The sequence below is a fragment of the Branchiostoma floridae genome, chromosome 9 (assembly GCF_000003815.2).
Source record: "Branchiostoma floridae strain S238N-H82 chromosome 9, Bfl_VNyyK, whole genome shotgun sequence".
Classification (NCBI taxonomy): domain Eukaryota; kingdom Metazoa; phylum Chordata; class Leptocardii; order Amphioxiformes; family Branchiostomatidae; genus Branchiostoma; species Branchiostoma floridae.
Genome location: NC_049987.1, coordinates 9974182 through 9992102, shown reverse-complemented (window position 1 = coordinate 9992102; position 17921 = coordinate 9974182). Strand labels below are relative to the sequence as shown.

The following is a 17921-nucleotide window of genomic DNA, read 5'->3' as shown; positions in this document are numbered from 1 at the left end:
GAAAATATAATAACCATGATAAGTTTGCTTTTAATTACATTGCAAAGAATGATAGTACTAGTTAGCAATAGCGCAAAATCATCTCTCCCGGAAAATATAATAACCATGATAAGTTTGATTTTAATTATATTTCAAGGAATGGCAGTACTAGTTAGAAAATAGCTCATGCTAAAACGCTACTTGTCTCGTTTGTCAATAGCAACGTCGATTCAGTTGGGACATGTTTCTCAAGGTGGCGCTTCCTCTATGGTGATTGCAAAGCGGAAACGAAAAAAAACAAGATAAGGTAATTATTTCCAACAGTCTAACATGAAAAAAAATGCTGTTTTAATATGCTCACAAAATCCTGGTTGCCTTTATGCATTATCAAGGCTTAAAGTACTTACACAGCATTTTTGGTATATCAGGAGTGCAGAAATTGACGGCACATACATGCATGCTAGTATTGATAAGACCACTATGTTATGTACAGCCAAGCACACTACAATTCTATTCAAATGTTTTCATCAGAAATGTTTATCATAGGACTGACCTGAAAGTAGTTGCCTTTTTACACAAATTTAACATATGTCTATGCGTCATGTCATCTAGAAAAGGTTAGGTGTGAGAGTAATAGAACCAGCTGCTGCCGCGCCGCATGCCTGAGAAGCTGGTATGCAACGCCGATGGGTGGCTATACTGGCTAAAATGATACAGATACAGATATGTATGCCGGTTAGGACATCTGTACAATTTTATCACTGACAACTAATTTGACAAGCCTACTGGGAATATTTTTCCTTTGTTCTATACAAACAACGACTTTATAACATCTAGTGTAATGCTAATTCCTTTATTCAATGATTAATAGACCGACTGATTTCCTTTCTAGAGTAATTTTCTTAGCAACTATCTCCCGTGCGGAAGATTGACCCTACAGTGCGTTTTAACAATTCCCCTGGCACAAAACTACCGTAATGAATACCGACTTTAGCGACCGTCTATTTACACGCATATCAAGATAAAGCAAAGGTGTCACTGGCAAAATGCTCATGCCAGTTTCTCGGAATTCTCTAAAGGTCAGTCGTCCGTGGGTATTCTCACATACATACATATCGCCTTATTATAGCAATCGCAGGCTGAAGTACAATTTCCCGGTTGTTCACTCTTACGGGAGCGCGAAATGACAGGTCATCTTGCCCACAGGGGGCGGGTTCCCGCAAGTGATCGACGTCACATCATTTCAGACTCTTGGCTCTATTTCGAGCTCATGCTTGCATGAAATCGAAAGAACACCAAGGCAAAAGGAAGATATTACTATGAGTTAACCAAATCAATCAGGCGACGTTGCAACATGATGCATGCCTGTTCGTTCTTGCTTTACCGTAAGACTTATCGACTTTTCGTTTCCCTCGGTGTGAGATTCATGGCGTGAGTTTTCATTTCTTTTCGACTTACGTTATTTAATTAACTTTGACGGTGATTTGTGCGTGGTTTCGATCAGATAAAATTACGGTAATCGATTTGGACTGGAGCCTCACGAATTCAGGCCGCTGTTTAATAACATGCGTTGACGCCAGCATTCATATGCCGAACACACCCAGTGTCTCCCCATTCCTGCTGTTGGTCGCGCCTCGATACAGACACTCGTTTACAAGCATACCATATAATGGCTGACTACGGAGGGAACATGCTGCTGCTGACCTTTCTGTCCTTGGTGCTGAAAGGTAAGATAATTGTAGGCACCTTTGTGTGCTGATGGCGCTTATCTTGGACTAAAGATGTTATTGTTTTTTGTCATGATTAGCTATCAGGTCCCACGCAACGTACAAGCCATGGTTCCGATGAAGTCCTTAGCAGCTGCCAGGCGTTTGCCGGCCGTGTGGTATTGTACAGTTAGGCCATTGTGAGACTACTCTATGAATATTTCGAGCTATAGACATTTTGTATTTGCTAATACATTGAGTTTTTTATCAAATGATGAAAAAACTAATGAAATGTTTTCATACCGTGTGGGTCATTGTTGTGCTTTTCCAGGATGTAGAATTCTCAACCTGCAGTGTAGGTCCGATTACAAAGTGACATGCTTCTCGGCTATTCGTGCATTGTTATGTGTATTTTTACGTTGTATGAAGGTCGCAGCAGGCAGAAAACTAGTCCAATACATCTACGCACTAGTATAGAATACCTGTCTGCTTGTGTAATACAATTAGGCTCACCCAATACTCAAGTCGCAGGTGGTCATTTGTGACCTGTATTTGGACAACAGTAACTTGACCCTTTTACGTGCAGGCAGGATCTAGATAGCAGAAGAGAAGTACCTAATTGACAAGGGGAAGAAGGGCAAGGCTATGGATTATTGTTAAAATTCAGCGAGCTGTATTGCTCACTTTGTCTTCCTTTGGATTATTGCCTGAAGACTTTTCCAACGTCTACGTCAAATAGCGGTAATACATATTGCATTACTGGCTGAACACCGCAGAATACACATTCTACTAATTGCGGGCCCAGGATTATTCAATTTTCAGGCTATTTTCTCTTTGCTAATTGCAACGTAGCCCTTGCCATTATGGGATAAAATGATTTCCAGAGCGCTACTTGCCAGTGAGACACTATATGTGTGTGCTGGGAATGTTAAGACCCCGCCTCTGTCGTAAAATTAACGGTCCGTGTAATGACCCCTTTCGTTTTCTACTGATGCTCGTTTGGTTAGAATTGTTGCCTGATCCCAAGCGACTATACCGAGAGACCTTTGCAGCGTCTATGGATTTTAGATCGAATATTAATATTTCGTGGCTAAAAGCCCACCTGGATTCCAGGAAATTTCCTCTGGCTTCCTGTCAGCCTCCAGGCACGAGCAACATTGTGATCAAACGTACATAGAGCTAGCTTCTATGTTGTTGAATCGCCCAGGGTTTTCAAGTATTGTATTGATCTAAGGGCGATATGTATCGCTTCACCTCACGTTTTATGTCTCCACTATGAATGAAGCATGTCCTCAAATGCATATTATTATCCTCCTTACTAAAATAAAAACAAGAACACTATGTAAGTATAGATGTTTATATGGTAACTGCAGCATTACAATATATGTAACGTTATTCATATTTGCTGAAACTTGCGTTGACTTCATGCATACCGCAGCTGCTGTATCAAGGGAAGGTGCTATTATCAGAACCGGTTATCTGTGCCATCATTTTTATTGTCCAGATATGTAGTTTATTCAAGAGCAGCAAACCGCAAAAACTCCATTACTTCCAAGCTTGCCGGCTCAGAGAGATCCGCGAACCCATGTCTGCAAAGGCAATCAAATGACGTGCTCCCTTGAGCATGTTCTGGTGGAATTGGTTGGGATGTTGCGCACAGGATTGAACATTGCAAACACAGGCTCCAATCATGTTTCCCAACATCAAAGCTCATCCAATATGTCAAACTCTATCGAGGTCGTTCTTCGCAGAAGGTCTATTTTTGTTAGATATGACACACAATACATATCATATTCTTTGTCAGATATTGATTTATATTGCACCTGCTGTTGCTTTGAGAGAATATGATTGCAGGTGACGTTGTTCTTAACCCTTCAGACGACTTCAATATACATGGAACGTTTGAAGACGGCCTTCTCCTCGTGCGTTAATACTGTCACTGCCACACATCCAGCGAATATTGATGTTACCCACATTCTCAGAATAAAACAGCGTGCAACCGTATTTCATACCGAGGAAAAGACTCTCACCCCGTAGCCTGAATGACGACCTACGTTAGGTATGAATTATGAGGTCTACAGAAAAACTGACGGTATCAAGCTTTTAATCTCAGGAAGTATGACGCAGGTAAGCTGTATGTGCAACAAACGACCACTGAAAGCTTTCTCTACGATGGGTCACAATATTACATAGCAGGTATACACGCATTGGAACACCTTGCATGTCAGAGTGTTGGGATTAAATCTCCCCGCACAGACTTAATATCGCTTGGGGGATGTAAGAGGTGGGCAAAACCACTTTGACCCAAGCATGATGTATGCCTCGCAAAAACCCTTGCGGCGAGGTTCATTTTTTCTCACAGGAGTCGCATTTTTTTTGTCACCGGTACGTTTCCGGTGAGCGACATATATATTTAGAATGCTTTCGTACAGGGTCACACAGAAAAAAAATTATGCTTAATGGGTTTTGGTATAATCTCAACTCAAGATACATGTGAGGACATTTATGTAGTACCTTACAAAATAATTCGTTTGCATGTACTTAATAAAAAACACTGTGACACATTCCAGAAGCTGCTTGGTTCTTAACTCGCGAAATCATGTTTTTTTAAGGTTGTGCTATTGTCATCGTTTCTACTATTTAGGATCTGCAATGTCGATTGTAAATAACGACACATTTGAATAACGTGCTCATACCTTACATTTACGATTGACGGTATCTTTAACATATGTGGTGAACACCATATATTAGTTTTCAACGCGTGAGATCTCTCCTGGTAGTTCACAGCACAACCGTATGGCAGATCTAGATAAGTGAAAGCAGGTCTTAACAGATCGTACGGATGAAGAAACCTGAAACATCTGGATAATCATATCTATATTACAAGGCGTCTGGAGCGGACAAAGATGAAATGATTACAAATATAACCACGTGCAGTGAATCAATAGCAATGGCCGTGTTAATAATCACGACGCAATGAGAAGGCATTGCCTGAAATGAGATTTTAATCTACAGAATCCGTCAGCCTCCACAAAGCAGAAAGAAAACGTCTGTCATGTTGCATACACTGCCGCCCAACACATAACGGTAATGAGGAAAAAGTTTCATCACCAGGTCTCACTCAAGAAAAAATTGAGCAGAGAAAGTCCAGGGCAAAAAGTTGGAAAACTCATCTGTACATAGCCTTGAAAAAAGCATTACTCACCAAATGTGATGTTCGGCAGTCTAGTTCATTGAAATCATTCCTCCAAATCACCCGAATGTCTGTTTTTAATGTATTGGGTTCGGCGTATTCTCTTCAGGTCCGTTCTTCATAGCAATGGCGATTATCGTCCTCATCACATTCAGTGCAGTATACTAGCAACCGTACATATATATCATGTAACATTTGATGCAAGTATGTACATCTGCCAGGAATATTTTCTGTTTGTTTTGGGACCTTTACAAGTATGGTACAGGTTAACTACCATGATCTTCTTCACTCGCTAGTCCATTTTTCCACAAATGTCATTAGGCTGCATCAATCTACCAGGCTGTACTTCCTCTCCTGCCATCTTAGCAGGTCAACTGTGGAAATTGCCGTACACAAATGGCACCCCTCTAAGCCTCTTACTGGCAGGTGTCATACTTCATGCAAAATCGTACCATTTTCTTTCCATTTGGCAACCCATACGTCTTAGCTACAATCATTTCACGCCTACATGAGAGCCATGAGCAGAGAACACATATCATATCACTCTGAAACAAAGTAAATCTTAAAATTGGCTTTTGCGTGTATCAGATAAATGAATTATCTTGCAGGAATCCGCTATGTCTAATGCCATGTAGGAGACGGGTCTTAACTCATCTCTCCAGTGAAAAAGCTTGTTTTGGGTCCTTTTTTTTTAGTTTGTTAGGTCCTCTGTTTACCGTTGGATAGTACCTCGTTTGCATGTTGTCAGGTAATTTGAAAATAGTATGTTCATTATCCAACCCATCAACTACAATGAAAACTTCGTTGAAATATTTCTGTCAACTTCATATCCGTCCATGGTGTCCTCTGTGCGAAAGCATTGTTTTTCTGAATATATGTTGAAAGCCATGTGGGAGAGTCATCTTTGTTTCAGAAATCCAGAGGTCTAAAGACAATTATATCCCCAATAACAACTTCATTGCTAGAAATCCCTAAAAATGTAGTGTAAGTATTCAACTTCTATATCTTCGAAGATTCCTATCTTCTATCATTCAAGCTGAACAAAGACTCGTGGGGCATCTTTTTATTTAAGTATTCTACGATGGATGGTTCAATTAGGGTAGCATCTTTGTAGTTCCGGTAGGTCTTCCATCTTTAATCAGATCAGTTTTCATTGAGATCAACAAGGGTCATATTAGAGGCAAAGAACGGATCAGAGTTATTCATCAAGTAGCTTCTTCGCCAAAAATTTGTATTCAAACATTTGCCCAAGAACGACCAGTTTCAGGTTTCTTTGATGCTATATTAGAAAATAAAGAGGTGTTGATTGAAAAAATAGTAAGTTCAACATATATATATATGCATATCGAATAGTAAACGCAAAACAGGCAAAACAGTCAATGACTGGACGTATCAGTGTAAGCGAACATGTTTTTGCTCCCAAAAAATCACAGGTGAATAAGATGAAGAAAAATCTTAGAGAATCCAAAAGGGAACAAAATAGTAAGACCTTCTCAAAACCTTCTCAAAATTATTCTTATCCACAATTTGCATCCATTGTCTTTCTCCGCGTGTCTTGATTTCCAAGCCTGTTAGGAGCGAGCAAAGTCTATCAATGGTCATCCGAGTGTGGCATCGATCTGTTGGAGATCCCCAACCAATGGTGATGGAGCGGTCGATTGTTGGCATCTGTGCCCCCATGACAGCCGGCATTCCATCTAGGGTACACACTCGGCTTGACATTCACACCCTCTCTGCTGATTTACCATCACAAAAGCCGTAGGAAGCTGCACTGCGGTCAGGAGAGTCAGTCCAGATGGCCTTGTCGGTGCTGTGGCTGATCCTAATTCATTGTGACCCATGGACAGGTCGGTGTCGTTTGCATTCGTTCCAGGTATATGTAGCTGGTGTGTAAGCTGCCTGATATCTCTATCTCAGGCGTACTCACACCGGAACTGACAGAGAATTGGAATTGACAGTGCTTGCTGCGTTCCTGAACAGGGGCATGATTTATCTGTAATTCAGCAAATAACTAGACTGTAAATCATTTGAATATTTGGGTTAGTGTATATTCATTTATCAAATATCCATTCATGGTGTAGTCGTAGTAGACTCTGCATGGGTCGGCGCCGTCTATTTAACTAGATACATTACGTAATGATCTTTTGACACGGGTGATGATATATTGATGATGAAGTATTGATGTTATCTACAGAATAGATTGCTTTAAGAACATCACGATTCCGAAGAACAATTAGTAATATAGCTTCTTAACACTGTATCATGTTTTAAAATCATGTGATTGTGATCCTAAATCGTTTTAAAAAGTTGCATGACCGGCTAAAACCGGATAAATAGCGCAATGTGTATGCGGAAAGACATTACCTGATTAGATATTAGCGATTACAATTTATTTATAATTGATGTGCCGGTTGATTTCAGCTTATAAAGGCACCAATTTCCAGAATCGATTTTTCTCTACTTCTTAATCAACCTGGTTCGTCGCACGCATAGCTCACGTATGTTCAGGAGATTGCCAAGCGTTTGTCATGTAATTATATCATTGGGCAGTGGGATTCTAGTGAATGACACCACAAGTATTGGTGTTAAAACTGGTCACCCTACTGCCTTTACAGATGGGTGTTCGGGGCACTTCAAAATAAACATTAGAATGACTAATTGTCCCCCAGCCTGACATAACATAGTAGCATTATCGATTTCGTACTGACATACTGTTTCTAACCGCTTGACTGACAAAGCAAACCTCGTACATCACGAAGTTTTCATTTCAAAACACAATGAGATGGAAATCATAGTTTTCTTGAGTTATGAGATGGCACAATAAGGAATTAATCTTATATCTGACGTCGTTTTTCTCTGACGGCTAAGCTAAAGTTTTCAATGATGTTAAGGCGAGCATACCAAATGAAAAATTTATACAGTAAACCAGAAAAGAAAATCCGACGGTACTAGATTCCAAAATTGTGCGCATTCCCGTCGTCATTGAGACATGGACACAGTACGCTTCGAATGATGGCTTGCTTCAACATGTCTGAATAGTACATGGGCAGTGCAGGCAACTAGCAATTGTCCAATCTCCGGAAAGAGATCCCTTGGTACAAAGCTATGGCCTTGGCTGGAATGCGAGGCTGTGGGGTTAATAGAATCTTGGTCCTGGTAGGTCGATGCTGTATCGACTGGGAATCCTGCAGCCTGTGTCAGCAACGTTTGTAATCGATTTTCTCTACACTACTGTGGGTCATTATAATACTTGGAAACCTTTGGTCCAGTGCTTAGTGACCCTGTTTCCGGACCCACACGATCGAGAGCTTCAAATCCACGTGTTCCCTTTCTCTCGCCTGAAGTGTATGCAACTAAGACGGATGGCATGACGTCATCAACCTCAAGCTGAAGAGTGTTAAGGGGATTTTTGTCTCAGTATGTTGAGCCTAAATGTCAGTGTGCATGGCACTTGCCCTTTTTGTTACGGCCTTACCGTTACTAAAAATGGCCAATCGAGATACAACTCCAATCTGATCAGGAAATCACATACGCTTTTCACATCTGCTTTCAGTCAAGCGATCTCACATGATATAGGAAAAGATGTTCCTTACCACTTACTTACTAGTACATGGAATGACATTTGTACCTTACAATATATATATATATGTTAATACATTAATACTTAACTAATCCATACGTTTTTGCTTTATGTACCTTAGTGCCAGAAGACTTTACGAAGAGTGTGCTAAGACTATAGTAATGTTGCTCCAAGGTAAAATACTACATGCATATATATAGTAATCTGTTATTCGGGTACTAACAGCTATGCCTTAGGTTCTGAATAGGCACACAGAGTTAAATACTAATTCCTCTAATGTCGAATTATTGATGGAATGCAATTCTAAAAAACGCAAACGGTGATATTCACCGTAATGTCCTTTGTTACACTCCGAATAAATATTTGCCTTAAGGTATGTACGTATATCAAGTGTTTTATTTAAAGATATCTTAAGTGTAGTTTATAAGAGTCAACATCGGTACAGTATAGTGCTTATGCAGAGGAAGTTAAGGCCAACTTTCCACTAGATGGCGATTGCGCTGCGCTCTCATTGTGACTTAAAACGAATTTCGATTTTATACCGGGTTTACCATACAGAATGTAATAGCGTGTCAGGGTTAGGTCGTAGGGGGAGTGCGGCGAGGGCACCGTTCTTGTGGAATGGGGATATGGGGCAGTCCTTCCCTTTTCTGTCATGTCATTTCATCACAATGTTAGGCTGAAAGGTTTTAATAACAAATTACGTCTGCTTACCTACGTTTCGAAACGTCTTACATGTAGGTTATAACTACCAGGGAAGCAATCACAATGAATTTTGTGTCATAAAGACTTTATGGACAGAGATATGTGGGACAGCGTCATCTGTTGCACCTCATACATACGAGGATGAACTGAACTGAAGACCGAGAACGAGAAGAAATAAAGACCGAGAACGATTTCTTTTCATGTAATATACAGCATAACCATTTTCGCATGCATGTATTAAGGTGATTATCTTGTATGCAGTGAGTCTGATTCCAAATGCGAATTCAAAAGATGCAGACTCATGATCAAAATCTTAGTAAACGTCCTGACATAACGGCTACTCACAGACTTTTGCACTTCCATTTGACAATTAGGTGACTAAATCTCATTTGTAACGCAATGTCTTTAAATGGCCCAGGGGAAGCATAGGCATGATCCTTACTTCCATTTGCCAATTAAAACGACATGTCTTCTTATTAGCGCAAGCTTTGTCGAGCAATCTATCTAATGGGATATGCACGCCAGCTTTTGGCTAATTAGTCGGCGAATCAGCGGCTTTTGTGCTCTCCTAACCATATTCAATTGGAAACTTGGAGAAAAAGAGGTATCTAAGTATTTGGGATAACAATAGTTGTGTGTGTTGTAATTTTTGAACGTTGGGTGTTGTCGACGTTCGAGCTCTAGAGATCACGGTTTCCAGTTACAACAAAGGCTTGTCCCTAGGTAAGGCCCTTTACACGACTTTCTTCACTCTACCAGGTGGAAATGTGTGTCTACTTCCGAAGACCAAAGACACAGTGCCTCAGATAACAAACTAGACAACTTCAAAAGTTAATAGGACTACGTTTCCAAGGACTTGGTACACTTGAACTGCCTGATACATTACGAGGGGCGTTCAATAAGTAATAACTCTGACCCACTTCCAGTTGTTTGATCTAATTGTTTGAAATTTTGCATGTGTAATGATTCATATGTCTATAGTTTATGTTGCAAAAAATAGTGCTGAACTAATTGTGGTTTCTGATTTACTTGTGTTTGAACTGAGTTAGGTGTGAAATGGACCAGGTGTGAAATGGAGCCATGTGAGTGTCGCGCAGTGATCCGGTTTTTGTATTTGAAAGGATGCACACCAAAGGAGACTTTTGATGAAATGAAAGAAACTTATGGTGATGATGCCCCATCATATGACCTTGTAAAATGCTGGCATCCTGAATTAAAACATGGCCGGAAGTCTGTGGAAACAGCTCCCAGATCTGGTCGTTCCTCTTCTGCCATTGATGAGGCATCTGTTGGAGGACCAACCTGGGGTGTCCTACGAAAACGGTGTCCAGAGCTGCATCAAACGATGAGAGAAATGCATAACTCTGGGTGGTTCCTATGAAGAGAAAGACTAATAACTGTGCCAAGTTTCATTAAACTCCTGCTATGGGAAATGAGTCAGAGTTATTACTTATTGAACGCCCCTCGTATTGTCTGTGACACATTTACGGGGTAACTATACCTTAACCATGTCCTTCACGTACGTCATAAAGAATAATTTATTGTTCTAGGTCGAACATGCTAACAGGCTTCTTCCAACTTTTACGGCTTATGCCATTATGCTCTTTAAGTACAATATTTACATCAACGAGCACGGAAATTGGACATTTAATGCTTGTTAAATCTATGATTAATCCTCGGCATCTGCAGTAGCAGGGTTGCTGAACAGTTGTGTCGCTCATTGGGTTTACAATCATAACTCATAACTAATCATGACTTACAACACCATCTGCTCAGTATTATACAAGATCTGGTGCCGCAAATAGGACTTTTATCGTTTTGCTACGGGTTAACCAGCTATCATTTACCTTTTATGCATAATAAATTGCCATTAATGTTTGAAATACAGTATCAGTATAAGCAACTGACAGTATCGGTTGAAAAAAATGTATTGTTTTAAGTTTCAACCTATTCTATTGAGTATAAGACATACACATACACAGACACGCGTGCGTGCGCTTATTCACACACACATACACACACACACACACACACATTTGATGTATGCCTGTGAAATGCAAGTAAAATGAAATGAATGAAACCAATACTGCTATCTGAAATATAGGACTATGCAGGATTCTCGTTTATTGACTTAAATTGTTTATTGAATTACTGATGATAAGGCATAGGCAATCGCATTCACCACACGCAATAATCAATATGCAAGATCAGTCCCGTAAACTGACAGAAGCTCTTTGAAAGGATCATGTAGACGAAACTTACACCCCGCTTGGAAATACACATTAAGCATTTCTTGATGCAAATATGCATCACAGGAACTTTCTCTGATAAGGTCATTGCACGGGTGCTGTTGTTCTATTTTGACATAACTTGGTACACAATATTCTGAGGTGTTTCCAGCACCAAACACACGGAAGATATTTGATGCACATTAGATGTGTATCGAATGTGTACTTGCTTGATAGCATTATGAGCACATGGGTTTACCATGTACTCATCGTGTTATGGGTTTACCATAACATGATTATTCGTTTCCTCTCAGTTGCCTGATATATTCAATTATCTGCACGCTCCTGAGCAGTCTGTTCCCTGAGATCTGACAAGCAGGAGTGAGCCAGGCAAGAAGAGCAGACGCATGAAATTAGAAAGTTTGATGGGGGGTAGGGGGTGTAGATCCACAATTATAGTTGAAGTCAACCAGTAATTTTGATCAGATGCATAGTGGTCGTACCCAAATCCATTTCTATAGATCCTGTGCCACACATTTGTTTCACGCACTAACAGAAGGGTGAAAGTCCGCAGGCAGTGCTGTGTACTCAACTACCATACTTCTTCTTATGATTGCACATTGCCAGGCAGAGAAAGCAGCATGTGCCATATTTTGGTGTTTGTTTTAATACACGTAGTACGGTTACAATCTATGTATCGAACCTGCGAACGCGTACTCCATGATGCAAAGTGAGCACTCTGTCATTGAGCTTTAGCATCGTGCTATGTTCAGTGAGCAGCAACAAGGTCAACCAGACCTTCAATGCGCACTATGATCTAGTACAGATAATTTTCCCTGTCATGTAAAACGATTATCGTATGGTTTTCAATCTATCCTTTGCATATTACCCCTGGAGAATTGAGACAGGAAAATATAAAAGTAAATGGGTTTTCTATCCGCTTGGGATTCCATGCCTCTGTCCAGACATGATGTTGATAATGATCATCACCAGTACATTACTGTACGATAAATCACACATACTGGGGACATATTCTCCTGAAAAGGCAAGACCAGAGGGTACTAAACAATCTAGATAAGCCAGCACTGCGCCACTTTTATGTCTCACAAGTAGCAGTGAAAAATGAGTGGAATTTGAAAGTGACGGGTGCTTAGGGGCGTAGCAACAGGACTTTATCATAAGGTCCGTAAAAATCGGAAGTGGTCCAAATGTTATAGGGTGAGAAGTTGATAGATAGTATTTCAACACAGCTGCCACAAGTCAAGTGTGGTGTAAAATGTGACAAGTCGTTTTGCCACCTTAGTGGTATTCTGGTATTTGCTGCCAGCACAGGACAGTGATATTCATCGGAAAATGATTTATGCATTTTTGAACGTTCGTTATAGTAACATGAATATGTCATCTTCATGATGTTCAAACAACTACGATTGATATGTATATCATGTTGGACTTCTATGTGAGACTTTTATAAATCTGATACCAACACAACCGATGAAAACCGTCTTTACTGGGCATATATATATAATGCACATAAAATTGCACAGATTGCAAATGTTGCTGGCATTGTACATCTTCCTAACAGAATGAAAATTCTTGTTACCTTTTCAGCATATCGCAGCTCTGCTTGCATTATGTGTTCACATTGGGTTTTTACACCTTATCAAGCAGCATACTTTATATTTTTCAGTACATGCCGCATGGTACAGTGTCGAGCCTCAACCAACGTCAGTTCTCCTGGGCGGCAGTGTCACGATTTTCTGTGCATTTGATGGGATCAACAAGAACGATGCTGTTCACTGGTTTGGTCCACCAAACCTGCACTTTATCTCAGAAGGAACGTCCGTGTCTGAAAAGTACCCGAGAGTGTTCGTATCTGGCCAGGGAAACTCGGGGGACAACACGGGCGTGTATAATCTCAACATACGAGACGTCAGGATGGAGGATGAAGGGGTCTATAGATGTAGCACCTTCTCACTCAAGGAGCCGGAGGATGTCAAACTTACTGTCATAGGTTCGTTCAAATCTATCGTCTTGAGGTTTTCAGACTCTCGCGAAAACAACGTTATGTTTTAAAATCCCTAACAGTGCAACAACAAACTTGCTTGTGGTAGCGATTAAGTTAATTGTCTTACATGCTCAAGTTCAACCTTATTTTCTTTTCCATGGAACTTTCGACAATCTGCCTGTCCTCATTAGTTTGAAGGAAAGTTTCATATTGTTAACATATTTACGTCACAGTAAGATGGGTTACTTTGCAGTGATAAAACTACTTTACTTTGTACCGATGGAAACAGCAGACAGGTTGTCTGTAAAGAAGACCATTAAGGTTGTTTACCTAAGAAAACTATGTTGAATTAATTCAAACCTTAATTGTTGATGGTATTTTTGTCGTCACTGCAATAGTGCCACCTCCAAGACCTCCCATCATCATGGGTGACCGAAGTCCAAGAGAAGAGGGTGGGAGTCTACATCTGACCTGTCGGTCAGAAGGGGGCCGTCCTCTGCCTTCACTAGCTTGGTACAACGGTACAAGAAGATACTCCCACCTTACAAGCACCGGCGTTGTGTCTAACGACAACCTATTGAATGTCGTGGAACAAACATTAGACGTGCCATATCTGGGGAAGTGGGACAACGGGGCGAATTTCAGCTGCGTTGCTGATCAGGGCTTACCGAATTTATTACCTCCAAAAACTACTTCCATTCTCTTCCAGGTGCTATGTAAGTCATAGCTACTTTTTATTACCTTATTGCGCTTGTAGCATGCCTTCCATGGTTGTGGTAATGTTTGAGTATCTCCCAACTCTGTAATAAAGCCAGCTATCAAATTACTTCATGCCGAAATGGGTCGGATGTCTGTGTAGTTTAATGAGAACTAAACGTGACTGAGATGAAAAGTTAAGGACGCATTCAATTTATACTGTATATCGCAGTGATATTTAATAGCAAGCCTCAGTATGATGTGTGAAATACATGGCATATATTACATTTTTTAATTACCTTATTCACACAGACTCGCCTACAGTATTCGTCCCTCGTACGTACTTCAAGGTACGGGAAGGTGAATCTGCCAATCTGACCTGTTTGACCAATGGTAACCCGATTCCTGAGGTGACGTGGAGAAAAACGAGCGCTAGTGGTGTTCAGCGGCGTGTGAACGACGTCAGGTACGGTGTCACTGCATCTGTTATTAGATAACTTTAAACAGGGCGAATTTATCGTAATCAATTATTGTTACCTGACAATAAATGTAACGATACTTTAGGTTTGGGACTGCATCACCCAGTTCCAGTGCACTGTGAGACTGTAACACCTAGCTCCAGTGCACTGTAAAAAAGTATATCCCACGAAGATGAGAGATGGTCATCGGATCGTTGGCTCGTAGTAGAATTCATAGTTGAACATCAAGAACTTTGTGATTAAGTATTTTACCAACCTGGTGAAATTATTCAAGGATGAATTTATCGTTGAAGCACTGAACGACTAAGGTGAGCAGTTAGAACGTATTCAATTCATACTGTACATTCGCAATGATATTTCAGTCAGCTTCGCCATGACACGGAAACTGCACGATATACGTGGCACCCTTTCATTACCTTTCAAATTTAGAGCTCTAAGGCCTCTACTGCAAAATTTACCGCTAGCTTACCCGGTGGTTACGAAACTGAATAAAGGGATATGCTGATATTCTGACTCTACTGTCTATTCCAGAGGGCAATCAAATGTCATTCAACCAGTGTCACGATTAGATGCTGGAACATATCAGTGCAAAGCTGATAATGGCATACAACCTGTTGATACTGCATCCATCAAACTGGATGTCCTCTGTAAGTCTTATCTTTTCTGTATTTTCTTAACACTAGAAGTATGCATTAAAAAGAAATAACTAAGGGCTGGGACAAATGATGCTGTGTTTCTGGTTATGCTCCTGGGAATTACAGACGGTGGGTGGTGGTGTTCTGTTTTAGATTTCGGTCGACGATATCTTCTAGTCAACAATAGTAAGATGCATCACGATACTAAGATGCATCCAACATCATATTCTTATACATTGTGCAAGGAAAAATTCTATTGCAACAGAAATTAAGATAACATGCTAAAAATGATCGATTATAGAAAGTTTTCGTTACTGAGGACTAATATCTTATTCCCTTGCCAGCGATTGATGAAAACAAGGTTAGGGTCGGCAGGTATTCGGTAGATGTTGTCGAGTAATCGGACACACAGTGGTTGTTTTTCTCCTATTCCCAATCACTCATTGTGATTTCATTCCGCGCTCTATTTTGAACAAATAAAATCAGTTTCTGGTAGGAAATTATATAATTAATAGAAACTAACAGTTATGTGTTTCTAAAAATGCCGCACGTCAAGGGTGTATCATAACCTCTGCGATAAATAATTTATGTACACGTTGGTACTGATTTTACGCAGGCGTTACCTATATGTCTAACTGAATTGTCTGCAACTTTGCAGATCCTCCCTCCATCCGACCTACGTTCGATGAAAAAGTCAACGTGCTTTATGACAACGAGGAGGAGTTTTTCCTGGAATGTAAAGCCGACGGAAATCCGACCCCCCGTGTGAGATGGAGACGGAAGAACACAGACCTGTACTTCAGCAACCCGTTACGCTTCTCACGTCTGGACTATCAAACGGAAGGGACGTACGAGTGCGTGGCCGACAGTTCAATTTTCCCTCAGGACGTTAAGGATGCTGTGATAGATGTGATAGGTACGTATGTTAGCGTTATCTCTCCAAACAGAATCCGTGCACCCCTCAAGGCTTATATAATGCCCTATATAATGTTATTTGCAGCATACCTGGTAGCCAGTTGATTTGCCTGTTAGCAGCAATTTACACGACAAATGTAGTTTTTGAAGTACATAAAGAATAAAATCAGCGTTAGCAAAGCCAACTGTAGACACATCAAATGCCCCATGGAGCTTCCCTTACACATCCCGGATGCAAGTGATGAGGCTAACATTTGTGATCTGTATAATTTATGTTTGACATTAACAACATTTATTGACACCATACCAAAGGAAAAAGTTTCCACCGTTTGAGTCAAAGAATTCGATTAGGATGGAAGAGTTGGATATAAATTTGCTATTTTCCTCATTTTTTCCCGGGGTATATATCGACAATGCAGTATGGTTACCTATTTTATGATGTACGAGGCTGTGCGAAGTTTGAAACCCGTGCTAATCTACGTACTTTATCGCCCTGAAGGCAAGCCAGACATTCGGGGAGACCCGGAGACGGCGCACGCCACGCAGGGCAGCTCAGTCACGCTGCTGTGTGAGGTGACCTCTGATCCCTCTCCCGGAAGCATCATCTGGTATTGGCGAAGTGTCGACGGCCAAGAGATTGAACTGACAAAAGGATCAATAGACGGATTAACAGTACGGCAGAAAACCACTGATAGCTACACGGAGAGTTTGTTGATATTGGATCACGTGAGCAGTGGCAGCTCCGGTGACTACATCTGCAAGGCCATCAATATGTTCGGATCCGACACAAGAGAGTACCGGGTCATTGTGTCGGGTGAGTTGAGCTAACGACATTTTGGTACGGAAGTCAATAAAAGTGCCCTTTCTTTGTCATACCCAGCAAATTCACGTCCACACATATACCCCAGCGATTTAACAGAGTCGGAAACTCATCAAGACTGTTTTATACTATGCATATTTTCTCTATCCAATTATAGGACCACCTGTTATCATGATTGCGATAGTAACGGGCGTTCTGGTTGTTTCCATCCTGTTAACTCTGGTGGCGGTAATCTTCATAATACGGCGCCGGGACGTCATCTGTGGTAACAGGAGCCACGGTACGTTTCTCATGACTGCTGATGATCACCTACTGATTTTAGTATCATTTTATGTAATCTTTTATTAAGGATATTGCTAATTAAATGGAAAGAAAAAAGGACTTTACAAAAGGCGGAAGACGTTAGAATCGGAAATAGTTTTGAAACATCGTGCATTAACAACATTTCTTCATTTTACAAAAATGGCAAATAGTACATAGTAATGGGTTTATATATATGCGCATCAGAATCATGTATTCAAACCACGACAGAAGGAAAGGCTGCTGCTATATGTTATATAAAAACATAATTATTCATGTGTTTCATTTTTCTTCTCCGTTGCGTATTTACAGTGCACCATATGTTTTATTGCAGTGAAAGAATGTAAAGAAAGTCAGCCCACGCATCTCAATATCGAGCCATGTGACGTGGAGCTTGACAATGTGGAGTGCACAACGAAACCCATCCCTCCGCCAAGACCTGACAAGGACCCTTACGCCATTGGTATCTCTTATCCACGTACGTGTGTCTCCTTAGTGTAAACATTGTATAATTATTTATGTAATTAGATCCATTTGATACACAAATTAATCAACAATAAATGAGTTAATGAATGAATGAAGACCTTTATTGTACATTCATACCCACTGGGTTTAGTACAGGTCACAACAAATGATACAACATGATATAATGATACAATGAATCTACACTACTCAAGGAT

At 40.5% G+C, this 17921-nt stretch overlaps 1 protein-coding gene across 2 annotated transcripts in view; it reads left to right on the top strand.

The window, feature by feature from the left end:
* The first annotated feature begins 1588 nt into the window (after positions 1 to 1588).
* The window catches only part of LOC118422428 (hemicentin-2-like), a 17973-nt gene continuing 1640 nt past the window's right edge, over positions 1589 to 17921 (top strand). The window contains exons 1-9 of one of the 2 annotated variants that reach the window (XM_035829993.1): positions 1589 to 1706; positions 13079 to 13402; positions 13795 to 14112; positions 14405 to 14558; positions 15103 to 15218; positions 15865 to 16122; positions 16621 to 16935; positions 17099 to 17221; positions 17576 to 17719. In XM_035829993.1, coding sequence (XP_035685886.1) covers positions 1649 to 1706; positions 13079 to 13402; positions 13795 to 14112; positions 14405 to 14558; positions 15103 to 15218; positions 15865 to 16122; positions 16621 to 16935; positions 17099 to 17221; positions 17576 to 17719 — 1810 coding nt within the window. In that variant the 5' untranslated portion in view covers positions 1589 to 1648. Of the gene's footprint in view, positions 1707 to 6443; positions 6726 to 13078; positions 13403 to 13794; positions 14113 to 14404; positions 14559 to 15102; positions 15219 to 15864; positions 16123 to 16620; positions 16936 to 17098; positions 17222 to 17575; positions 17720 to 17921 lie in introns of those variants that run through there. The other variant, XM_035829994.1, reaches the window with a different exon arrangement.